General features: G+C 46.8%; 1 protein-coding gene across 1 annotated transcript in view; it reads right to left on the bottom strand.

Annotated features, from left to right (window-relative positions):
- Tbc1d8-9 (TBC1 domain family member 8/9) overlaps positions 1 to 26140 on the bottom strand; it is a 124608-nt gene that overhangs the window by 24515 nt on the left and 73953 nt on the right. The window contains exons 18-25 of the mRNA XM_037430567.2: positions 21092 to 21203; positions 18838 to 18898; positions 16950 to 17120; positions 16031 to 16141; positions 10657 to 10767; positions 7997 to 8135; positions 1753 to 1989; positions 743 to 970 (exon numbers count right to left, since the gene is read on the bottom strand). Coding sequence (XP_037286464.1) covers positions 743 to 970; positions 1753 to 1989; positions 7997 to 8135; positions 10657 to 10767; positions 16031 to 16141; positions 16950 to 17120; positions 18838 to 18898; positions 21092 to 21203 — 1170 coding nt within the window. The remainder of the gene's footprint in view (positions 1 to 742; positions 971 to 1752; positions 1990 to 7996; positions 8136 to 10656; positions 10768 to 16030; positions 16142 to 16949; positions 17121 to 18837; positions 18899 to 21091; positions 21204 to 26140) is intronic.

The following is a 26140-nucleotide window of genomic DNA, read 5'->3' as shown; positions in this document are numbered from 1 at the left end:
TGAGGCAGGGTCGGCGTTCAATAAGAATGTATGGGCACCTCGCCAATGCCTGATCGGTGGTCGAAATTGGTTTCCCGGAAAGTCAGCAGACCGCCGACTCCGTCCGCTGTAACCGATCAGCGGCGCTCGGAGACGTTCATTGTAAGTGCGATTTTGTGCCACTGAACCAATGAATATTTTCACAGTCACGCGGATATTGTTCGTTTTAGGCAAAAGTTCGTTTTAAGTGGGGCCGTTATATGTGGGCTCGACTGTAGTGCGCGAAACCGTGCGGCCACGGAGATCGCGTAAGGGGGCGGGGGCGGCGAGTGCCGAAGCGCACCTTCCAGCTCGTGCGACGCTCGATATATCCAAAGGTGGTTAAAATACCGTTCTAAATAAACGTGCAAATTTCTATACCTTTACAAAATAATTTATTTTGGGGATAACTTGCGAGTTTTATAAACCCAAACATTTGATATATGTGGGTTCGATATAACCGTGTTCGACTGTAATCTGATTATTTTACTTCAGTGCCCTTTAAGAGACACTTCATTAGTGGCAGGGCTATATAATACAGTGCGACAAGGGTGGTTACATAATTGCTCAGGCAATTTCGCATTGTGTTTTTCACAATTTTCATCTGCCAAATTGGGGTTGCTGAAGTTGTATGGGTATAGGAGCAAACACATACATACATTGAAGTAAAAAGCGAACCCGTACATTGTGACTGTATGGGGTGAAGCAATATAGCCAGACTTACAGCTGCTGCTCAGGGAGGACGAGCCAAAGAAAGAGTCACTGTCTCGGACGCGCTGGAGCACTGCATCGAGGAGATCCGTGCGCTGCTGAAGCAGCTGCTGCTGCTGCTGCAAACTTGGTGCAGGGCTGCCCTCTGAAGCCGAGGATGATGACAAGATTTGGTCGACGGAAGAACCCTCCTCAAGGGAACTGAAGTACTCCTCGGCCTCCGTGGCAACCTCCGCACCCTCTGCAATCGAGATGAGTGAAAGCAAATGGTCTAAATTGGCTGGAAATGATCATCTCGGCTGGCCACTGGGCATCTCCCATCCCTACCAGACACGACAATCCGACATACAAAATTAAGAAAAAGGCTGTCCTCCACTCACAAGAACAAGGCTTCCCTTTCGGCCCTGGTGTCGTCAATTGACGACACCAGACGAAATTTCTCCTAGAACCTTGAAGACACAATCGAACTCGCTCATTCTTGGAGAAATATTTCTTCAACTATGCCCACTGCCATCGACACCACCGTTATTTCATTTTTGCGGAGCATGGAGTCATAAACAAGAAGAATCTGGATCGAGGTCATTGGTGATGATGAAGCAGGCAAGCAGAGGCGGCAAGGCGGCACTTTCAGATTGAAGTCCTGAAGTCGTTTCAAGAGCTCTAACACTTTCAAATACTACGTTTGTTCAGATTTCATGCACTCTAGGGCATCGCAGCAATAAATTTGCCATTTTGTCATTTCGTGTTTATAGGGCCATTATGATCTAATTTTATGTCATGACTGTAAATCCATGAATACTTACACTACCGACTGAATGTTTCGTTTGTGGTCTTCTGAGACACTAACTATTAGTAAAATATGGACAAATAATGTGTCTGACAAAAATAAAAATTCCAGAGCTGAAAGGGTTAGCACGAAGCTACAAGGCAAGCCCACAGGATTTTCTCTGTTGACCTTTCACAGTGAGCTCACAGCTCAAAACTTTTGTTTCATATTGGGGTTTCATATTGGGGGGTACCAACCTTGCTCAGGGCTGTCGTCTGCGGAGTCCCGTTGCGCATCTTCAACGTCGCCTGGCTGACAGACAACCAAGTGAGCGCCATAGAGAAGCCGCAGCCGGTCATCCATGTCACCACGTGAGGACAGGGCCAGAATCCGACAGAAGTCGGCCAGGCTCACCCATCCATCGCAGTCGGCGTCGGCTAGCCGGAAAAGGCGCACGCCCAGGCGACGCGGATGCTCCCCACGACTCCACGGGCCTGATATGAGAAAAATTACCAAAACTTTCATCAAAGGCTAGGGGGCTACATTTATGTACCAATAAGAGAGTTAATTACCGCAGGTTCCACGCACCAAAAGTGATACATGACTAAAAGACCCACTGTACTCCTAATTTTGCACCTCAACCTGAGCCAGCTAAGAGCAACATATTAGCAAGAGATCATGGCGTTAGCAAAATTTACCTGAAACAGAAAAGAAACACGATTACAATTACAGTTGATGCCGATTAAAGAGAACCTCGCCCAGGCCCATAGCATATTTTCGTTAATTGCTAAAAGTTGTAGGGTGCTGACTGGATCGTAGTCTGGGCCTTCTTTCTGTACTACACTGTCGAACATCACAGGACTGTTCGCGCAGTTGCCCTGTTCCCCTAAAGCTGCCACTGAAGATTATTACTATTGTAAAGGGGGTTTATTGAAGGACTGAGCAAGCGGGTGGTAGCTCTAAAGGAACGCAGGCGAACCCAGATGACGGTGCTTGATCGCCGATCTCGTGCCTTCTTCTTGTGCTGATGATAGCTGACCTGATGGTATCAACGTCTTTCTTATTCACTACAATTACCCCCGGCGAAAAAGTTGAAGCCATCCTGGCGATCTAACACGTGGGGACAAGCGGGTCAAAGTACGGCTTCAGACGGTTTACGTGAACGATATCACGTCCACGCCGACGACGGTCGCTCGGTGGCGTGAGGGGTTCAATGGCGTAGTTCACGGGTGAAGTACGCTCGACCACGCGGTAGGGACCATGATAATTGGAGAGTAGCTTGGGTGATACACCAGGGGCCCAGGGCGGTACATGAAGCCATACAAGTGCTCCAGGAACGAACGTCGGTGCAGAACGATGGTCGTCGTCACGGATCTCCTTCTGGCGCTGTTGGTCGGATGTAGTAAGCCGCTTGGCTAGCTTGCGGCACTCTTCTGCGTAACGAGCGGCTTCCGAGACAGGCTTGTATTCGGAGGGATCTGGCGAGTATGGGAGTAAAGTGTCGATGGTGTGTGATGGTTCGCGACCGTACAGGAGAAAAAATGGGGAAAACCCTGTAGTGACTTGCGTAGCGGTGTTATACGCGTATGTCACAAATGGGAGAACGAGGTCCCAGTTTGTTTGATCAGAAGCGACATGCGTGGCGAGCATGTCCCCCAGAGTACGATTAAACCGCTCAGTCAAGCCGTTCGTCTGTGGGTGGTAGGCTGTACTCTTCTGGTGAACCATATGGCACTGTTGAAGAAGTGCTTGTATTACATCGGAGAGGAAAACGCGCCCTCGGTCACTGAGAAGTTCTCGAGGAGGACCATGACGAAGCACAAAACGATTGAGTATGAAAGTTGCGACGTCTTGTGCTGTAGCTGTGGGGAGAGCAGCAGTTTCAGCGTACCGTGTTAGATGATCCACTGCCACGATAGCGCATCGGTTGCCTGCCGTTGTTAATGGTAGTGGTCCGTAGAGGTAAATTCCTACACGGTCGAATGGGCGGTCTGGGCATGGAAGTGGCTGCAATGAACCTGTTGCAGGATGTGGCGGGCTTTTCCGCCGCTGACATTCGTGGCAGCCGCGAATGAACTGGCGGACGAAGGTAAACATTCCGCGCCAGTAATACCTTTTTCGTAGGCGCTCGTAGGTCTTGAAAACACCGGCGTGAGCACATTGCGGGTCGGAATGAAACGACGCGCAGATGGTAGAGCGCAGCGTTCGGGGAATGACTAGTAGCCATTTCCTACCATCTGCTGAATAGTTGCTCCGGTACAAGAGGCCATCCCGAATACTGAAGTGCGGAGCCTGGCGGCGCAGGGTTCGAGTGGTTGGAAGTGTCGGTGCCTCAGATAACGCGTCAAGAAGCGAAGCGATCCATGGGTCATTACGTTGTGCAGAAGAGATGGTGTCCTCGTCAAGCGCTGACAACGTGTTGTCCGAGGAAATAGATGCGATGTCCGGGGATAGGGGAGATCGTGACAGTGCATCAGCATCGGCATGCTTGTGGCCGGAACGATATACCACGCGAATGTCATATTCTTGAAGCCGAAGAGCCCAACGGGCAAGACGACCTGATGGGTCCTTAAGCGACGATAACCAGCATAATGCGTGGTGGTCCGTTACTACATCAAAAGCACGCCCATAAAGGTATGGGCCGAACTTGACAAGCGCCCAAACGATCCCCAAGCATTCCTTCTCGGTGACGCTGTAGTTTGATTCAGCCTTGGTAAGAGTTCTGCTGGCGTAGGCGACGACATACTCGGCGAATCCAGGCTTGCGTTGCGCGAGAACCGCACCGAGGCCGACACCACTGGCGTCGGTGTGGACCTCAGTTGCTGCCGTAGGATCGTAGTGACGCAGTATTGGTGGCGAAGTGAGGAGACGACGAAGGGTACAGAAGGCTTGGTCACACTCAGAAGACCATGCCGAAATATCAGTGGTGCTGCCTATAAGTTCGGTCAAAGGCGCAACGATAGAGGCGAAGTTGCGCACGAACCGGCGAAAGTAGGAGCATAACCCCACGAAGCTCCGTAACTGCTTCATAGTCGTTGGTTTGGGGAAGTCGGCGACAGCACGTAACTTAGCCGGGTCTGGAAGTATACCGTCCTTTGATACGACGTGCCCGAGAATCGTAAGTTGGCGAGCAGCGAAGTGACACTTCTTGAGGTTGAGTTGGAGCTGAGCATTCTTCAGGCACGTGAGGACGTGTTTGAGGCGCTCGAGATGTGTTCCAAAGTCTGGCGCAAAGACGACTATATCGTCGAGGTAGCAGAGACAGATTTGCCATTTCAAACCCCGAAGAACCGAGTCCATCATGTGCTCGAAGGTGGCAGGCGCATTGCAGAGGCCGAAGGGCATGACATTAAACTCATACAGACCGTCCGGTGTCACGAAGGCTGTTTTTGGTCGATCGGCATCGGCAAGGGGGACCTGCCAGTACCCTGAGCGCAAATCTAATGATGAAAAAAACTCGGCACCTTGTAAAGTATCAAGGGCATCGTCAATCCTGGGTAAAGGATACACGTCTTTTCGAGTGATCTTATTTAGGCGCCGGTAATCCACGCAGAAGCGAACGGAACCATCCTTTTATTTAACGAGCACTACAGGTGATGCCCATGGACTTTGTGAAGGTTGAATGACGCCACGTTGCAGCATATCGTTCACCTGTTCGGTAATAACTTGGCGTTCCGTCACAGAAACACGATATGGTCGCTGTCGTAGTGGCGCATGGGAGCCGGTATCGATGTAATGTAGAGTGGTAGAAGTGCGGCCAAGTGAAGGTTGAACAACATCGAAAGATTCGTGGTACTGGTACAGCAGTTGGAGGAGTTCAGATCGTTCAGATGGTGACAGTCCGTCTGCGATCGCCGAATCGAACACTTTTGAAGCCTGTAGATGAGAGTGGTTAAGAGCACTGACGGTGGCGAGGTCACTTTGGGATGATTCTTGCGGCACTGTAAAAATTTGTCCGTTATCAATGGGCTGTACGCATCCAAGAGACTCGCCTTTAAACAGTTTGATGGTATGCGGAAAGGGATTGGTAAGGCAGAGAGCACTGGCTCCATCAGAAATTGAGAGGGCTGAATAAGGGAGCAGAAGTGGTTTCCGACTTAGAAAGAGGCGTGATGGCTCGAAAAATGCTACTTCATCACGCATGCCGTCGGATACCACAGGGAGCAAAACAGCTGTTGTCGGTGGAATGTCAGTGTCTTCTTGGACAACTAGCTTGTGCGCGGCTTGATTAGTGTGGTCGTAGGGCTGCTCGAAGAACGGAAGCAGTTCAAGTTCGGAACGGGCACAATCTATAACGGCACGATTACGGGATAGGAAATCCCAGCCAAGGATGACGTCATGAGAGCACGAGGAAAGGACGATAAACTCAACAATGTGGTGGTCCTCCGCAATTTTGAGTCGGGCAGTGCAGGCGGCTATAGGTCGAACAGGTTCTCCATTTGCTGCACGTAAGAACATATCAAGCGGCGTGGTCACCTTTCGGAGCTTGCGGCAAAGTTTGGCGTCTATAACAGACACAGCGGCACCGGTATCCACAAGAGCGTATGCATGGGCGCCGTCTACAAAAACTTCGACGATATTTGACGGCAAGGTGCGAGGACTTGAACATTTCGATAGCGCAGTTCTTGCCCCTTGAACTGCGACGGCTAGTTTCCCTCATTTTGAGGGGCTGGTCGTGGACGCATGGGTGACAAGGAGCGTCGATTGGGTGAAGGTGAGCGACGAGACGAAGTTGCCGGATAGTCACGGGAAGACGTGTTTGACTGACGATCCGAACTTTCATAACCAAAAGGTGGTCGGTCCATGTAATTGCTTCGTGGTCGGACGTCTGTGTAGGCGGGCACGCGACGACGGCAGTATTGGGAGATATGGCCAGGTCCGCCGCACGCAAAACAAATCGGCCGGTTATCGCGCGTTCGCCAGGCATTTGTAGCAAGGGGCGCCGCCCACGCGGCATACGGCTGAGTCGAGGCTGTGGTAGCGAGGGGAGGAGCCCATGCGACGGAAGACTGAGTAGGAGCGGTGACATGCGGCAGTCCATTGAACGGCGAGGGCTGGTGTGGCTGCTGCCTCTTTACTGCGTCAGCATAAGTAAGAGGTGCGGCGACGACTTGCTGCTGAAAGGGCACTGGCATAGCCTCGGCAATCTGGTCCTGAAGTGCATGTCGGAGCATGGGAGCTAACGGTGTCGGTGGTTGCTCTTGCTGCTGCTGCGGGAGCTCTTGGCGCTGACAAAACGGCAGGAGGGAAAGCTGACGTGCGACCTCCTCACGCACAAAGTCTTTCATTTGTGCTAGAAGGCGGGAGTGGTCAGGTACGACGTCCAGTGCAGCGAGTGGTTGGTTAGGCTGAAATGGACGACGGGTGAGAGCTCGTTGCCGTCGCAATTCGTCGTAGTTCTGGCACAGAGTTACCACTTCAGACACCGTGCCAGGAGACTTCGCCAGGAGCATTTGAAAGACGTCGTCATCAACACCTTTCATAATGTGCTGGATCTTGGCACTTTCGCTCATTGCGGCATCGACGCGCTTGCAGAGATCGAGTATATCTTCGATGTAGGCGGTAAACGTTTCGCCAGGTTCTTGTGCCCATGAGCGCAGGCGTTGTTCGGCGCGCAACTTCCGCACGGCAGGGCGACCGAAAACCGAGGATATTGCCTGCTTGAAAGTGGCCCAGTTCTCAAACTCGGATTCGTGGTTTGTATACCACAGTTTCGCCACATTAGCCAAGTAAAAGTTGACGGTGCTCAATTTAGCAGCGTCATCCCACCTGTTTGGTCCACTGACTTTTTCGTAGGACGACAGCCAGTCCTCGACGTCCTGGTCTTCGGCGCCCGAAAAGATCGGGGGGTCTCGCTGGTGAACCGGGCCGGGGCAAGTAGGAGCCGCGAGAGGTGCTGTCTGTTGGGCAGCGTCAACTTGCATGGTCGACGGCAGCGTGCGGGATCGGAGTTCCAGGGTGTAGGTGATGCAGTTACCCAGCACGATCCACCAAATGTAAAGGGGGTTTATTGAAGGACTGAGCAAGCGGGTGGTAGCTCTAAAGGAACGCAGGCGAACCCAGATGACGGTGCTTGATCGCCGATCTCGTGCCTTCTTCTTGTGCTGATGATAGCTGACCTGATGGTATCAACGTCTTTCTTATTCACTACACTATGAACGCCAACCACACCGGCACTATGCAAGTCAACTACACCGGTACTATGAAAGGCGACTACACTGGTACTATGCAAGCCAACTGCCTACTACACCGGTACCAAAGGCATGCACACGAGTGTGGAAAGGGGGGGGGTTGCCTATATATTCAGAATGACTAAAAGGGGTCGCCCTCTTCTAGTCATCTAAGAGGGGGCGGGAATGCCATGTCAGCTCCATACACTGACATAATAGGGGGGGGGGGGGGGGGGCACACCAAGATGAGCCTTTGGCCGCAAGAGAACCATGCGCACACTTATGACCGCTCCTAAGCAAGTTAACTACATTGGCCCCCTTTTGGACTCACCCATAGCACTGAGAAAGCTGAGGAACTGGTCCATGTCCAGGTGGAACAGTTGCTCGCCGTAGGGGGCTCCGCTGTCAACATTGGGTGGAGCCACGCCTGGCGGTCCCGTACCCCAGCTGTGCTGGCTCAGCTGTTGCTCCTGCATAATTGTGAAAGTCCTTCTAACTACCTTACCATGCTACGACTTGGATTGCAACAATGCAAAGCGATCAGAGTCAGAGAAAGCTTTTCCACACTGGACATGCAGCCACTCGCTGGACCAATCGAAACCAGACGAAAAAAAAACACATAAGCATGTCTGTTATAACTGAAAACAACGTCTGTACATGCTTTGAGGCATTATTAAAATGATGCCGCTGAGCAGGTGCCACACCAATGAAAGCAGTAGAACCCACACGACCAGAACTTTGTCAGGTCTCGCTTTTGCTTCCAAGTTGAAGGTTAGAGCACCTTTGATATGAAGCAGAATGAATTCCACGACATTCTATCGCTTTGCCATGTTATCTGTCTTGGGAGGCTTAACTCTGAAGTTCCGAATTTCAGGAAGCTTCTGCTGGAGTAATTTTCTGGCACAGCATGAAGTAATTTTGGCTGTGTTGTACATTTATTTTTTTTTACTTGGGCACAGCTCAGCGCTGAACTTTTGCTAATGGGACAACTGGTGAAGGTGTTTCCAGAACTCCAAATTTGGCTTTTTATTTGTCAGTGGCTTTTTGTTGTGTCACAGTGTCACAAAAAAATTCATCGACGATTACGATACTGCCTAACAGGAATTCTGAGCACAGCTGTTCAGGTGCTTTGATTTTGCGATAAGTTGAGGCGAATGCTTCTGCTTTCGTAGCCTTCACCTCTGAATTCTGGCATTGTCAAATGAGGCACTTCCACCAGCTGCGTTGCTCACTTTTCAGAAAGAACTGGTTGAGACTATTCGGTATATAGGTAAACGGCTCATATTAAAAAACGCCATGCCTGCGCAGAAGGCGCAGCACAGTCACAGCGAAAGTTAGAAGAACAGCCTTTCAGAGCCTTTTCAAAACACTAGTTGGATCACTACTGCAAGCACACTTGCTTGGTACACACTAGGGCATTAATAATTAATTTTTTGGGGTAGTAGGCCGGCGCTTGCTATGCTATTCTTCGTCATTCTTCTGAAAGGTATGGTATCCGCTAAACACTTGCAAAAAATTTTGTGCTAATTGTTCATGCAGGGGCTGACGCCGATGAGGAATTATGGCTGAAGTGGGTATGTGCCACAGGTAATAGGGGAACAGGAACAAGCTTATGTAATGGGTTGGAGCATTGGACGACCCACTCGTTACGCTATTCGCATTGTGCGACGGCTGGTTGTTCTTTCGCTGTTTTAAAACGCTTTATAAGTCCTATTAATGCGATTGCTTTCCCGACATCAAGCCTGCGTAAAGCAAGTTTGCCAACACGTCACAAGCACCAGCGTAGCTCAGCGGTAGAATACTGGGCTGGCACCCAGCGGACCCGGGTTAGAGCACCACTGTGTCATTGGTGCTAGGTTTTTTAGGGGTGAAGCTCCTTAAGTTGTGGGTCTGTACATACTCTGAGGTATGTAGTTTTAGTAGTGGGTAGCCACCTCTAGTTTAGTTCTTGCAGTGTTCACTAGATGGCGGTACTTGTAGAGTTGATAAGAATATGCGAGATGCTATAAAACTAGATGACCGTACTTAAAGTGTTCACTAGATGGCGGTACTTGTAGTTGATGATGAAAGATGTGAGATGTTATAATAGGAATGATGTCAAATATGGCGCATGTCATTGGTGGAAGGCAATTGTTTGATTTAATGCGGCGATGTACGCTAGGGAGAGCATTGTAATAAAATTTGTTTGTTGTTGGCTCATGCTTGGAGTCTCTGGATGGGCAAAGCTGCAGAGCGGCGAGCCCGCAAGGTAGCGGCAGCGCGCGCTCGCAGACAGAATCCCGATGTGTGAGCCCGCAAAGCAGAAGCGCGCCGTGAAGCTGCGCGCCACCGCTGCCAAAATCCTGCCGTACAAGAGCGGGAGGACCAAGCGGCACGGCATACACACACAGCGTTTCTCAAGTCTTTCAATGATGATCGACTGGGCAAATTACACGGAAAATTCATGGTTTACCTATAATTTTTTCCGGATCTTTGCCCACTCATCATCATTCACACCGTGGATATGCTGTGTTTTTTTTCTAATTTCGCGTGATGTAATTACGGACACCGACGGCGGCGAATAACAGTGCGTGACCCGAGTTGTGCTCTGCTCATAACAGCTTTCGCTGTAAAAGAGAACACCATCAGTACTGCAATTGGTGCAGACGATTGCGTGCAGCCAATTTCATATCAAACACCACGGACGAAGCATAGCACGACTGACTGGTTCGCCATCTGGGAAACTGTGCAAGGGCGCGTTCCACAACAGTCGACACACAAACTGTGTGCACCACTGTGGTGAAACGAAACCTGTCGTCTCCCTACCATCGTCCCCTCTTCCTGGCACTCTGTCCGCTATCAGCATCTTTCATCCTACGCTGCGCTTCGCGTTCACTCACTTTCGTCCTCATTGGCCCAATCCGTTACACCGACCCCTCTCACCACAGAGAGGGGGCCCCCCAAGAGCTGCATTCACGTCAACACATCAACAAGTTTTAGTTCTGTACATACCCTGATGAGAGCCACCAAATTGCTGAGCTCGTCCTGCGTCAGCAATGCCGAGATGCGGGGGTCCAAGCTAAGGCTCCTCAATGCGTTCTTCACGTTCGCATCTTGCAGACCCTGCGGATAGCGACAAATAGCAAGACAGTCAGTCGCTCCTCGCAGAAGTTCTACAGTGGAACTCTGATTCGGGGAATTGGACATGGCTTCACATACCTTGCATACAGACCAGGCATTACGAAACGAAAAACTAAGAATATGGGCAGTAACGCTCGGTCTTTGCTCAGAAGCAGGTACAGACGACTTAATAAGCCGGCAGCACAAATCTGCACTGCTCCGAATACTAACACGTTGTAAACTACATACAGTTGAATCCCGCTCTAACAAAGTCCACTACAATAAGATTTCTTGCCATAACGAAAAATGCTCGATTCCCCACCAGCTGCTCATAGAAAAACAATGTGAATAATGTCTCATCACAACAAATACTTTTCCTGGATACTACAGCTCCAACGAAATACTCGTAAGTGGCATCATGTAAGTGATAGAAACTAGCCAGTATTGCCATAAAATTCCTCTTGCAACTTCGTGCTATTTTTTTCAGCTCGCGACTTTCAGAGCCGTGCAGCCGCATCACAACACCCATGTCTTCATTGTGTACATGTTTCCTACTACTACATGAGCATGGCAGTAAACTTATCACCATTGAGACACTCGTCTACAAATCATCCATCCAGCCAGTGCTTTACATGCAAGCGGGCCACAGTTTAACCGTTCTTCAAGAACTGCCCCACGTTTTTGTCATTGCACTCAAAACAAAGAAATACTGCTCAACGTCCCTAGGCCTGCAGTGGTCAATAAGAACCATGGCGTTATGAAGGCATCTGTGCGCCCAGCGCACGCCTAGTCCAAGCATAACTACATTCTGCCATAACCGCCACGAATACAAACGCAGTCATGTCGGCACGATCATTGGTGGCCACACAAGTACACGGGCAACCAACGTGCATGCACCAAGTCCCCAAAGCAGTGCTGCTTGCTGCAACACTTAGAAAAAAAACACGGTACGCACGATCACAGATAGCAACGAGGCAGTTCTGAAAATGCGTGCACTGCCAGCAGGCACAAAATAAAACGGAACCACAGTTTGCCGCAACTGCTGTGCAGGAAACTGTTGTCCCAATCTTAACTCTTTCCTTACCGCCAGGAAAAGACCCGTTTTCATGTGGTGCAGAAAAAAAAGTTTATCGTTATATAACAATTCTTTTTGTTGATTGTAATGCACCAAAATGTAGACAAATAAATGCGCTTTTTAATGATATAGATACAAAACATGTGTTTGCAACACAATAGCAGAAAAAAAATCCCAAACAACAAATTTCTCGCAACTTCCGCAAAAAAAATGTGGAAAGTAAGCATGGTGGGCACAAATATCTCAGTAAAAAAAATTCAGGATATGCGTTTTGTGGCATATTTACATAGCTAACTATCCTAAAAGTTTCAACAGTACACATAAAATATTGTTAGCACAGCAGAAAAAAAGTTAGCACTTGTGATTACGAGACAATTTTCTGAGGGTGCAACAAAAAAATTTTATCCGCAGATAAAAAATATTTTAGATGTTCTGCAGCCCATGAAAATGTATAGGAATAAATGGTCTATTTATTTCAATAAATTTAGAACAAGTTTTTATTACACAGTAAGAATAAAAAAATAAACGAAAAATTCTCAAGGACACAAGTTTTTTTTTTTAAAAAAAAGTGGGTGTAACAAGCGAAAAGGTGGCAATAAAAATTCTGAATATACATTGGTTAGGTAGTAGTTACTTCTAAAGACCACAGAGGTTACAAGAGTACACGTAAACAACTGTGAGACTACACAAAAATGTTATTCCTTGTGACGGCGGTGCCACTCACCAAAGCAGTCTCTGGTCGCGATGAAGCACAAGTAAACGCCACACGTTTCACAAAAGACGCTCGTCTTGTGCTCAACCTTGCGGCTCGCTAATAAGAGCTTGCAGTTGCGCCTCGTTTCCATCACTTTTGGCTTGTGCACAGACTCTCGAGGGGGAGGGGCGCTGCCAAAACCTGTGGCTTCAATTCCCAGTAGCTGCTTCACAAGCTCCATTCGGAAGGCAAGCTGGTCGTAACGAGGCGCTCGGTGCAGTTCTGGAATTTCGGGGTGCTCTCTCCTATGGGCCTCAAAAAGAATAAAACTGTTCACAACAGCGATGTCGATGCAGTGGAAGAACAAAGTTTTCCACCACCTGACGCACTTCATCAACACATTGTACGATGCGATGAGCTGGTCTAACCTGTCTACTCCAAGCATGCCTGCATCATATTCTTCAATTAGTCTTGGTTTCCTAATTGGGACCTTCTTCCATTGGCCAGCGACCTTTAGTTTCCATGTTGCAGTCACATGGCTGTTCGCAGTATGGGCAGTGCTCACCATGTGCACTGCGCGTCTGTCCTTCCATTGAAGGTACAGGACGCCTTGATGCCGCAGCCAGCGAACATCTCCCCTCTTGGCCTTTTTCTCCCATGTGGAGTCCTTCAATTCCGCAGGGAACGTGTGACGATCCTTCCGTGTCGTTCCACAAGCAAGAGTCTTCCGCTCCAGGAGGTGTAAAAAAAGAGACGACGAGTAAAAATTGTCCATGAATAGTGTGTATCCCTGGTCAAAATACATTTCACACAGGCTAGTCACGACATCAAATGCGAGTCCATTTACGCTCGGTGTCTCACGCTTCCCGGTGTAGACACTAAACTGCACTGTGTAGCTGGAATTGGAGTCGGCGAGGACCCACAGCTTGTATCCCCACTTGACAATCTTGTCGCGAAGATACTGTCGTATTCACGAACGGCCTTTAGATTTCACCATTCTTTCGTCCACGGAAATGTAATGGTTTGGCTGGAAATTGAGCGCAGATGCATCATTGATGTGCCGAAGTAAAAAAGCAATTCGGTGCAGCTTGCCGTCTGTAGCGGGATTGGTAGCTTCATGATCCGTCACGCTCAGCATACCGAGGAAGGAGAAAAAACGTTTTCTTGGCATAACCCCACGTGGGATTAGCCCAGAAAACAACTCTGCTGTACTCCAATAGAGGTGCAGGCGAGGCAGTTGCACTATCCCCATGTAGATGAGTCCGGTGAACCTCATCATTTCATCTGGGGAAACATTTTTCCTCGATCCGTCGCGTTCCGAGTACGTTGGTTTCTCGAGAATGTGCGCCCAGGCGTATTTATTTGTGTTCTTGCACATCGCTGTGACGAGTTCCGTTGTGAAAAACAGCAAGAAGAAATCCAGGGCTCGAAGAAACCGACTAGCGCTGCTCTGTCGCGCCATGCCCAGATCGACTCCCGGTTTCCGTCTTGGACAAAACTGCACGCGCTCTGCAGCGGGAGGCATTGAATCGCGCCCATAGGACGTATAGACCCTACGGATAGAAATAATAACTGTGACAACACGCTCGGTCCCCTCGCAGGCGCTCAACAACGCGATAAATCCCGTAAAAAAAACTCACCGTCGAGCTGACGTAGACGTTCCCGGTGTGTTGAGGGCCTCATCGCTGTCGGTGCTAAACTCCGATGATAGGGAATCTTCTTCAGGGCCACTGCTACCACTTTCATCCGAAAAATCTACTGTAACAACACTAGAATCACGAGAAATACGACGATTCCTTTCAGACCCGGTGCGCGACGAGGACGGCATGGCTGCCGCTATCGCCAGACGCTCGCTTATCTTCCAAGCAAGGTCAAAAATCACCGGGTCTCCAAAAACCAAAACGGAAACTGACACGGGTTGTGTGCTTCCTGAGCTTCGTTTCAGATGAGCTTCGTTTCAGCCTCATGTCCATACGGCGCGTTGGGGCGCAGGAATTTCAACTTGAACCCATCGATCAGATTGACCGAAATTGAATAGGCGCGGTAAGGAAAGAGTTAATCATCGAGGACAGGTACACAGCTAACATAGTCAAGGATGAAAGGTGACAAAGCTGTAAAATAGCATGAAGCGTTACAAGATTCCTATCCTTTTCTATGGCAGTGTGGAGCTTCAGTACTAAATTTTCAGTTCGCCTATAGGAAGCTTTGGCACAGTCATTCGTAGCGCTGCGTGCTCGGCAAGCTTAGGGTAGTCTGACTATAGTAATTTCTAATGTATAATCCACCTCTGCTACGAATAGCACTCCCGACTGCAAACTGCAAGAAAAAAAAAAGACGCGTACCAATGCAAGGCCGTCTTTCTTGCATTACAATGAAGGAGTGCCTTGAAGTGAACTTATGCACTGAAATTCGCGAATAACTCACACCGAAAGTATAACTGCCAATTTTCCGTATATTTTGTGTGTGTTATATGCATGAGAAGACACATTTACTTCGTGAGCAGCCAAGTATGCCTGAATTAGAGTTCAATGCACACACTGACTGGGACCAAAGGACGAGTCGCAGTCATTACATCTCATTGAATTTTCAGGTCTGTAGACAAAATTTGGACGCAATAAAATTTTGAGACAACAAACTTTTTTGCACGTTCCATCAATTCTGTTGTAGCGAGATTTGACCATATTTGAAAAATGACAGCCAAGTATATAATTTTAAAAATTGTAAGCGAATCTTTATTCTCAATAAAAAAATTATGAATCTAATGCGCACTTTTTCTCCAATAAAATGATTCCAAGAAAATGCCTGTGCTTAAGTATAGAGTTTAAAATTGATATCACATTGGCAATAGCTTCTTGTCAGAGGGGTCAGCCACAATGCCCCTGCCATAAAAAAATGCAGGGGAGCAATAGACGAAATAGAATTTAAGCAATTTTAGAAGCAGCGGTATGTTACCTTTAGAGCATTGAAATGCAAATTTGGAGCAGGTTATCGGGAAATAAACATTCATTTTTTATCAGAAAATACCAAATTTTTTACATTCAAGAAAAAATATGCACCCACCATCCAACATCCCTTAAATCAGGCAGAGCACTGATATTTCAATAGAAGTAGTATCTTCAACCACCCCACTCGGCAAGCAGTTTCGGTCCGACGAGAACCTACGTCAACGGACATCGTGGGAGCCTTGAAGATTCGCTCCTAACAGCCTTACAACCAAAACTAGCCAACAATTCTAGGTTGGTTTCTTAACTTCATATTTCAAGTTAAGACAAAATGGGTTGACCTACAATCGTGTAACTACAGTACTTTTCTCACAAACAGCTCCCCCTGCTGTGCCAGGCAGACAAACCTGTAAATAAGATACATCATACAGAGAACTGCCTGGTTTTGCGTTATTACAGACACAACTGTGCAGCCCTGATCGCACACATATCTGATGCACACACACATGCAAGTGCCAACACATGTCAGTTTTGAAGTGACAGCAAGGAACTCACCTGGACAACACTAAGCCTGTGCTTGAGACGAAGTTTCTCTATCATGCCGGACGTGAGAAATCCGTACTTGCTATACGAGTCATAGACTAGAGTCAAAATGTCCACGGTTTCCTGTGGAAAGCACAAACAGAAAAAGCAAAGCATTAAGGACACAGCAAAAATGTTTGCACAGTATCAGTGACTTGCCATACCAAATTTTGAAAAACATTTTATGGAATGCTGCTCGTAGGGCGAGAGGAGGCCTAGTGCGGTAGAAAATCGGGAAAAAAATTAAAAAATTTGTGGCTTCTTCAACACTTGCGTCAGCAAAAGATAGGTGCTCCAAGACAACTTGTTGATGGTGCACACCAAACTGATGTGCATCAAGTGTACATTGCCATTCTTTAGCTCTTCTGTTAATTTCCACAAAGTAAACAGTTTTTCATCATCCTCGAGAGCGGTACAATAATTGTTTAGAAATTTCGTTAGTGCACTGAGCTTTACCAAAATTATTCGCCCATTGCGATGTGCATCATAATCAAATGAAGCTATCGCAAGTGCGACTTTTGTTCTGCCGGCAAATCAGGCAATGTCTCGCATTTTCAAAGCCTTTGGGTTTCATGATGTAAGATGTTGCTGTTGCTACAACCACGTAAACTTACAAGCATGGTAGGCCTTTGCAGGATAACTATAAACGTACAAATTTTCTGATTGCTTGCCGTTTAAAGAGCTTGGAAGAAAGAGGAGGATTTTTTCTCTCATAGTTATTTGACAGATTGTTATCGGGGGTGCGGCTTATGTGCAGGGACGAGTCATACAAAAGCGAACGCGGTGAGTGTGCAGTGTTTAGCAATTCATCGCTGAAGATTTTCTGCGTTCATACACGGCGCACCACAATTTGCATCTTTAGAAAACGACTTCAAGCGCCGCAACGTTATACCTTGGACCCCGTGGTGGGCTGGAATGCCGACCGTGAACAGACAGCTGCCTGTGGGTTGTGCACGTTCTCGAGGTAGCTGCACAGCACCATCATGGCCTCGCCGTCGTCCTTGCAACTGAGCAGGCGCTCCTGGTTGGCCTCGAGCACGGCGAGTGCCACTTGGAAGACCACCTGTAGAACCACACAAGTGCTCGCTTGATCAAAGGTGTTAGAAGCGTGTGACCAAGGAACAAGTACGATGCAACGCTACCTGCCATATATGAACAGTGACACCTGGAGTGACGACAGCTCGCAGGGTCCCATATGCATTTGCCCCACAAAAATCGGAGGAAAAATGTCACCATCTTTTTGTTTTCTTCCGAGTTTATGTATCGATGCTCCCATGATCCCCCTCAGAAACCTTTCTGCACCTCATGTGGTTTGATGTAGCAGTATGGGCTAGTTGAAATATGATGAAAAAAGCAAAAGACAGATGCGTGAGCCAGCCTCCAAGGTTTCATATCTACAGCATGCGTGACTAGATGCTTGGTCGGGGTTTATAAGACTTTTTAGTGCCTTCCTTTATATTCATATATGTCCCATTTTCTTCCCAATAAACTTTCTGTTGTTAGACATGGCTTGTGTCGTGTACTTCCTTGTTTTTCTGTCCTTTGTTACATTGACCGGTTAATGCAAAACATAAAAAAACCGCTCTAGAACTTCATATCATCTCAAGTCACAATGCCACTTCAACGAAATGGAAGAATTGTTTATGCTTAGTTTCACAGAAAAACGAAAGAAAGGCTGTAATGAATGAGACACAAAGACAGCCTCCATTCCTGGGCTGGCTACTCTACTCTCTCCTTCTTTCTCTTCTCCATGCTATTCGAGCGCGTGCTCACGCCCGAATGCCACTCCATCGTCCTTACAATACACAACTGTTCACAAGATGGACACATCTTTACATCATTCGGCATGAAGATAGGCGATTAGGCGTGCTTGCACATTTGTCACAAGATGTCATACTCCCACACATCTCCGAATTTACTTAAAGATATTTCTTAGGACCTGCATATTCCGATATAAAACAGGTGCTAATACTATCTGAAGGCGCAGTAAACCAATATTTATTGGTCTTCATTCAAGTCCATCAGGACTCTCATTCTGCACAGCTCACAAGTCCTGCCGCATCCGTCGACCGTATTGGCAGGTGGCCTTATAGGCCTCTGACTTATCATGTGTGACGTTGCAGACACCTCGGGGCACATAATTAGTGTTGCTTCAGCAGCATTGCCTGCTCTGTCTGAAAACATGAGCAATGATCACGCTGCACATAAACAGAGACACCGAAAAAAAAGGGGGGTACACGATTCTCGAAAGCCAGAAGACGCGAGTGCTGTTGAACTGCGGATACTTCTCTCATAAATAGTGATAATGATGATAACGGACTGGTGCCTTTGATATTATAACAGGTGGTGGACACTACTTCTTAAGAATAAAGCATTCTTTACACTTCTTAAGAATAAAGTAACTTATTAAAAATTTTTATTGCATCAACTTTGTGAGTTAATGCTTGAAAAAACAACTGTACAACTGCAGAATAGCAGGCGAGACAACAGTAACCTTCGATGTGGCCATGAGCATTGCTGCCTCTGTGCTGTTTAAATTGCAAGCAGCTGACATCTGTATCTACTGTTGCTACATGTTAACAACAACATAAGCTTTCTTTATTTAAATACTACTGCATATGATTTACTACACTCAACAAAAAAGAGCACATACTTATAGTGCCAGAGGACATTACATTTTCCACATACAGTACAGATAAATACAATATTGCTGCAAGCATTGCTGGTAAGTTGTACCGTATGATAAAAGTCGCAACAACTGAAATTGAAAAATGTCTCACCTTGGCGCCGTCATAGAAGAAGCAGTCAACGATGTTGACAGCAGACTCAAATGGGATCACACTGCATAACCGAGAAAAACAAAAACAGTAAAACGGTGTCAAGTGATTGATTCATGTTAAGTTTGAATGGTGTAAGAAAATCTTTTGCCGAATCACGCCAAGTGCGCACGCCACCACAGGACAGGGCGCGAGCGTAAGAAACTTGCCAAGCAAGTTCCTAAAAAAAAAAAACACAGCCAGGACTGGGCAAAACATCAAGCACTGTCGCAGTGAAAGCCGGATGAGCGGTCTTTTCAGAGCCTTTTTTAAACACTCATTGGGTAAGTGCTACGAGCACACTTGCATGTTATCAACTATGCCGCAAATCATAACCTTTGTGTTTTAGGGAAGCCTTCACTATGCCGTTCTTGAGAGAAGCACGGTACATCCTACAAACTTGCAAAGAATTATGCACATTTCATTGATGCTGTGGCTGACGACGATGAAGAATGAGGCCCGACACCTTTGTAACAGGTCGGAGCATTCGATAACCCACTTGTTATGCAATTCGCATTGCCTGAGGCCTGATTGTTCTTTTGCTGCTTTAAAACACTTAAAAAGCACATATTAGCACAATTCCTTTCTCAACACGAAGCCAGCCTATGGTCAGTTTGCAATGTAGTTTCAAGCACCAGTATAGCTCTGAGGTAGAATATTGGGCTGGCATACAGTGGACACAGGTTTGGATATCCTTAGTATATGTCTTTATTTTTTTTAGTTCTTGCTTATTTCGAGCGATAGTGATTACAAACACCGGTGGTGCCGGCAGCAGCTGACAACTACAAAACCCGAATATGACGTTTTCGATTTCATAACAGCTTTTGCTATAAAACAGACCTTTTGACCGGATGTTGGGGAAAAGGGGGGGATAACAAAGAGAATAAATTACTATTGAACAACAGACGTCCTGTCCTATCTTTGGCATGCAGTGCAATTTAATGTGACATTGCTTTCCTTGAGCCAAATAAACCTTACATACAAACAAAAACAGTACCACCCAGTTAACTAACTAGTCTAACTGCTGGCAAAAAATCACCCTTGATTGGAATGGCATTTCGCTTATTGCTCTGCGTTGCACTGGTAAGGAGCAGCAATACTTGGCCTATTAAACTATTCTTTGCACCTGAATCCACTTGAACTGTGGCATTAGAGGCACAAACAAATGTTAAAAGAGGAGCTGTGCGAATAGCAAAATTTTGGGTTTGAAGCGAATTCGAATATCAAAGAGTGAGTCGAATAGAATATTTTTCAAATATCTCGAAGCAAAATAGTAGAAAAAAAAGTTGGAGAGGACTCCTAAGCATATTCGTATCAGATGGCAACACAAAAGTGTTTCCTTCGCTAGGCTGATAAAGTGATGGTGGGTTCCCATTTAACAGTTGTCTTATCAAGAATGAGGCAATGCAGAGGCCGAATCGTATTCATGTACATAATTTGGTGGAACCAGTCACGTACACACTGACAACACCTTACACGTGAGAGGCAAAGATGCTATCTACATCTGAAATTTTGAATGCTAAAAATGTTTGGAATCCAATTTTTGAACCTCATGCCCAAATTTCAGGTCCCAAAAGTATTAACTAAGCCCCCATCTCTGCCACATTCATCATCTCGATTGGAACCAGCATTTTCTTTTTTTATTAATTACATTAGCGACCATAACAGAGCCTGAAAGGCAGTTTTGCTGCAATACGAGAATGTGACAGGTGAAACATATTAAAAATCTGAAGGGGCCACTTACAGTCAGACATTGACTACATAAGTTTCTGGGAAGTTTGAATAGTAAAATTTCATTGGAAATCGAATCAAATAGAAAACACCTACTCAAGAGAAAAATCTAAAGTTCCAAATGTTCACACCCCTAGTTGAAATGCATACAGACTGTATGCCACGAAAATGCCAGATATTCGTGTATATACAGGCGCAATAATGTGCTCTATTCCAATGTTCGATACACTTGACGGGGTCTTAAATGTTATTGACTAATAGTGTATGAGTTCTGGTGATTAACGATACATATTTACTGATGTAGTTGCTGAACTAACGGTTATAAATTGTCCCAGAAAATAAATAATTGTGATATCATGACAAGAACTGAAAAAGAAGAAACGGCCAATGCGAGACGGTGCGGACCGGCAACCAAATTGGTTGCATCCCTACCTACTGCTTGACCAATTGCGGTTTTTCAAACACCACCAGACAATGCAGCACTCACCTAAGAAAGATGGTGAGAAACCAGGAAAGCGAAATCATGGACAGCACGCCCAGCGAGTCCAGCTTGGTGTAAAGCTCTGGGATGTGGTCCCTGGCCAGGTCTTCCAGTACACCTGTACATGACAGTGCAATGATGCGAGTTTTGGTGCACATACATGCAACATCAAAACACAGACTCCAATACAAGTACAGTTGATCCCGTGCATATCGGACTTAGATATATAGAACAATTCGCTATATCAAGCAGTTTATAAATCGCCCTTCAATTTCCCATGCAAAAGTATGGAACTGTTACAAACGTATAACAAACCCACATAAAGCGTAACAACCGATATATCGAATGTTGCGCCGGTCAGAAGCTCAGGAAGTGCATTTATTTTGACAAAGACTGCTCATTTTTCGGCTGCATTATAACAAGTTTCAATTTCTCCTCATGCGCAGGTGATGAAAAGGCGGTGTAGTTTGTTGGTTGCACGGAGTTTGTGAGTGCCCCAGCGCATGATACGTGATGTGTTGTAGGTCGTAACGCATAGACACTGTTTCCAAAGAGGCCGAGGGCACAAAAATCGCATGAATGCGAAAGTGACTTGGTGGTCTCGTCGTGACGTGAGCAATGGATGGAAACAAATTTATTGAAAGTTCGGCGATGTTCACAACACGGGCTCAGCTGTCCCATGAGGGGACTTCAAGGCCTTGCCTCGTCGCCAGGCCTGCTGGACTGCTCACTCTTGTGTCTTGAAGTTGGGGCTCAGCAGAGCGGCTGCCCACTTCGACGCAAGAGCATCTGGAGCTACTTCCATTTGAGCTGCTGTAACAGAGCACTTCCACAACATGTGCAAGAGTGTCCCTCAAGTTGCCTGACAAAATTTGCAAGTAACACTCTGGTATTGTGCAGGGAAAATGTGCCGCAATCGCACTGGACTGAGGAAGGTGTCTGCAGCTGTTGCTAGACGACTGTCCGGCGTCGTTTCAGCTTAGGGTGAGTTGGGGGCCATATCCGCCTGCCTGACTGGTAGAGCTTGGTAATGTCGTTATACGTCACTAAGCGTTCTCTCATGTTTTGAACCAGGAGGTCCGAACTCGATGAGGCGGTCTCAGACTCTGCGCAGCGGGTCACTTCTTGCGCAAAGCGGTGTGCCACCTCATTCGAATTGGGGGGCCTTTGTCGGTGGAGGTGGTGACATGTGCTGGGAACCACAGAATCACGGTGCTATTGAATTGCTGTTGACCACCCTTCCTCAAAATCTGTACAGCTTCAAGAGAAATGCGTCCGCACGCGTAGTTATGAACTGGAGATTGCGAGTCACTAAAAACTGCCTTGCAGATGGGGTCGGTAAGCGCAAGCGCAACCTTTTCTACGGTGTTTGGATACTTTGTACTGACACTACACGCATGGGTAAGCCAGGAATTGACATCTACAAATACCGCCATGAACTGGTGTTCGTGTGTGTATTCTGCCGCGTCCACGAAGTGCGCAGTCCTTCACCTACCGAAGAAGCGCAGCAGTGCCGTTGCAGAAGCCTGGCGTCGGCCCCCGTTATGTTCCAGGTGCATATTTCTAGAAATAGGGGCAACTATCAGCGTGTCGCTGATGTCGTGTGAAATGTCCTCTCTCTGACCTTGTTGGATGCGGTAATTCAGGCAGAGTTTCTGCAGGATTTACCGACCCGTGGCTGTCTAGGACATACGTTCGAGTTGCGAGACTGCGCGTCCGCTACTTGTTCAAGATGTACATCCCCAGTTCTTGTTTGTTCACGCATGATGGCATGCGGGCTTGAAAAGCACGGCCTTCGAGATCCACAACCTAGTGACGTATTTTTGGCTTTTCGGTATTTAGAATACACGTCTTGGAGGCTAGCTTTTTCTTGCTTTTCGTTTGCTGCTATAAAGCCCCTAGTGCTATCTAGCCTATTATCAAGATATCAATGGTAGGGTGCATGGTCATCTGCTGTTTGCAGACAGGGATGTCACTTTCGGCATGTGCACTTCTATAGTTCTAGATTCGTTACTGTTGGATCGTCCATTGGGAGTTGAACTAAACATTGTATTGCTCTTAGCAATAAAAATGATGGCTAGAGCTTAGAACGATGTCAAGCAAGGCACCATCGTGCACAGTTCTCTCGTGGGTTTTGTTGACAGGTGATGACTACTAGTCTTAGCTGACAACGGTGTACTGTGCCTCAGTGAATTTTGCTGCTTATTAGCATTTCGAGGCACCACCTCGGACCTGCTAAGAGAGACTTTATCGGTGCAGATGAAGACATCGCTGTTTCTGACTACATCGATGCTGATGTCATGGCTGACGTTGCCGGTTCTGCGGAAGTGTGCCTGTGCGGTTATGAAGATGCTAACGCCTCTGCTAAACAATACTTTACTGTGCTACAGAGCTTGCATCAGGGCTCACCGCCAATCACCACTATTGTGGCTGAAGGGCCTGGATGTGATTATTTTTAAAGCTCCAATGCTTGATTATTGAGGATGACTTGAACGTGATGGTGCGCAAAGCGTAAGACAAGTCTAGGGCCTATTTCTTCTGAAACTAAGTGTGGTAACTTGCAAAAGAGGTTTTCACTTTTTATTAAGCATACTGTAAGCGAATCGTCGTGCTAACGTTTAATACGATTTGCGAAATTCGTTACAAAACACGCATATTTGTTATATCGAATTATCGATATACAGTCGAGCCCACATATAACGGCTCCACTTAAAACGAACAATATATGCGTGAACGCGAAAATATACATTGGTTCAATGGCACAAAATCGCACTTACAACAAATGTCTCCGAGCGCTGCAGATCGGTTACAGCAAACAGAATCGGCGCTCTACCGACTTCCCGGGAAACCACTTTCTACCACCGATAAGACATCGGGCAGGTGCCCATACATTCTTATTGTTAAACGCTGACCCTGCCTCTGTGCCCTTCTAGTTGCTGCTCTCCCCGACCACTTCGGTGGGGTAGCGTACGCACACGCAAACGCTACCCCACTGACTCTGATAATTTGTGATTTCTTTCGTGTTTATGACTTGTTCTCGCTCACTTCGCACTCTGCTCAGCATGCCCTCCGCACGCGTTCGAAAACGTGAAAATGGCTGTTAACTTGCGCGGAAGGAATCGCGAAATATCAAAGTTGGTGAGGCCACGCAAACCCGCCGGCGCAACAAAACGATTTTTTGACCACGGCTGCTGATTCTTTGAACACCGCAGCACACGCAGGCACTCTTTCAAAAGAATGGCTAATTGGGCTGGTTGGTATGGCATTTTGAAAGAAATTGACTTTTCTTAGTGCGCAGAAAATGTTTGAGAAAGAAGATAGAGCAGCGAGATAGGACAGAGCGCACACCAGCCAGAACACCTGCGCACACCGCCAGCCATGCGTTCTGTCCAAACCCGCTTCCCTTCTCTGGGAATCCAGTCAGTTACCCTCAATGAACAGCAGTTATCCTGTCTACGTGCTACATGCCCGGCCCATGTCAATTTCCACTTCTTTATTTCAACTATGATATCCTTAACCCCCGTTTGTCCCCTAATCCACTCTGCTCTCTTCTTGTCTCTTAAGGTTACACCTACCATTTTTCTTTCCATTGCTCGCTGCGTCGTCCTCAATTTAAGCTGAACCCTCTTTGTAAGTCTCCAGGTTTCTGCTCCGTAGCTAAGTACCGGCAAGATACAGCTGTTATATACCTTCCTCTTGAGGGATAGTGGCAATTTACCTGTCATAATTTGAGAGTGCTTGCCAAATGTGCTCCACCCCATTCTTATTCTTCTAGTTTCTTCAATCTCGTGGTTCGGCTCCGCGGTTATGACCTGCCCTAAGTAGACATACTCTTTTACAACTAGAAGTGCACTATTACCTATCTCGAAGCGCTGCTCTATTCCGAGGTTGTTGTACATTACTTTCGTTTTCTGCAGATTCATTTTAAGACCCACCTTTCTGCTCTCCTTGTCTAACTCTGTAATCATGAGTTGCAATTCTTCCCCTGAGTTACTCAGCAATGCAATGTCATCGGCAAAGCGCAGGTTACTAAGGTACTCTCCATTAACTCTTATCCCTAGCTGTTCCCATCCTAGGCTTCTGAAAACCTCCTGTAAGCACGCGGTAAATAGCATTGGGGAGATTGTGTCCCCCTGCCTTACACCCTTCTTGATTGGTATTCTGTTGCTTTCTTTATAAAGCACTATGGTAGCAGTTGATCCCCTGTAGATTTCTTCCAGGATGTTTATATATACTTCATCTACGCCCTGATTCCGCAGTGTCTGTATGACGGCTGATATTTCTAGTGAATCAAACGCCTTCTCGTAATCTATGAAGACTATGTATAGTGGTTGGTTATATTCTGAGCATTTCTCTATTACCTGATTGATAGTATGAATGTGGTCGATTGTTGAGTAGCCTGTTTGAAATCCTGCTTGTTCCTTTGGTTGATTTAATTCTAATGTTTTTTTTACTCTGTTAGCAATTACCTTTGTAAATAGCTTGTATACTACAGAGAGAAAGCTAATCGGCCTGTAATTCTTCAAGTCCTTGTCATCTCCTTTCTTATGTATTAAGATGATGTTAGCGTTCTTCCAAGACTCTGGTACACTTTCCGTCAGGAGACACCTCGTAAACAGGGTGGCTAGTTTTTCTAACACAATCTGTCCTCCATCTTTCAGCAGATCTGATGTTACCTGATCCTCACCAGTAGCTTTGCCTCTTTGCATGCTCTCAAAAGCTTTTCTGACTTCTTCTATCATTACTGATGGGGTGTCATCTGGGTTACTGCTAGTTCTTATAGTATTAAAGTCGTGGTTGTCCCTGCTACTGTACGGATCTCTGTAAAACTCCTCCGCTATTTCAACTATCCTATCCATATTGGTAGTTATTTTGCCCTCTTTGTCCCTTAGTGCATACATCCGATTTTTGCCTATCCCAAGTTTCCTCTTCACTGCTTTGACGCTTCCCCCGTTTTTCAGAGCGTGTTCAATTCTGTCCATGTTATACCTTCTTACATCGGATACCTTACGCCTATTAATCAACTTCGAAAGCTCTGCCAGTTCTGTTTTGTCT

Source organism: Rhipicephalus microplus, chromosome 7 (genome assembly GCF_043290135.1).
Source record: "Rhipicephalus microplus isolate Deutch F79 chromosome 7, USDA_Rmic, whole genome shotgun sequence".
In the NCBI taxonomy this organism is placed as follows: Eukaryota; Metazoa; Arthropoda; class Arachnida; order Ixodida; family Ixodidae; genus Rhipicephalus; species Rhipicephalus microplus.
This window is presented reverse-complemented; position numbering and strand designations above follow the sequence as displayed.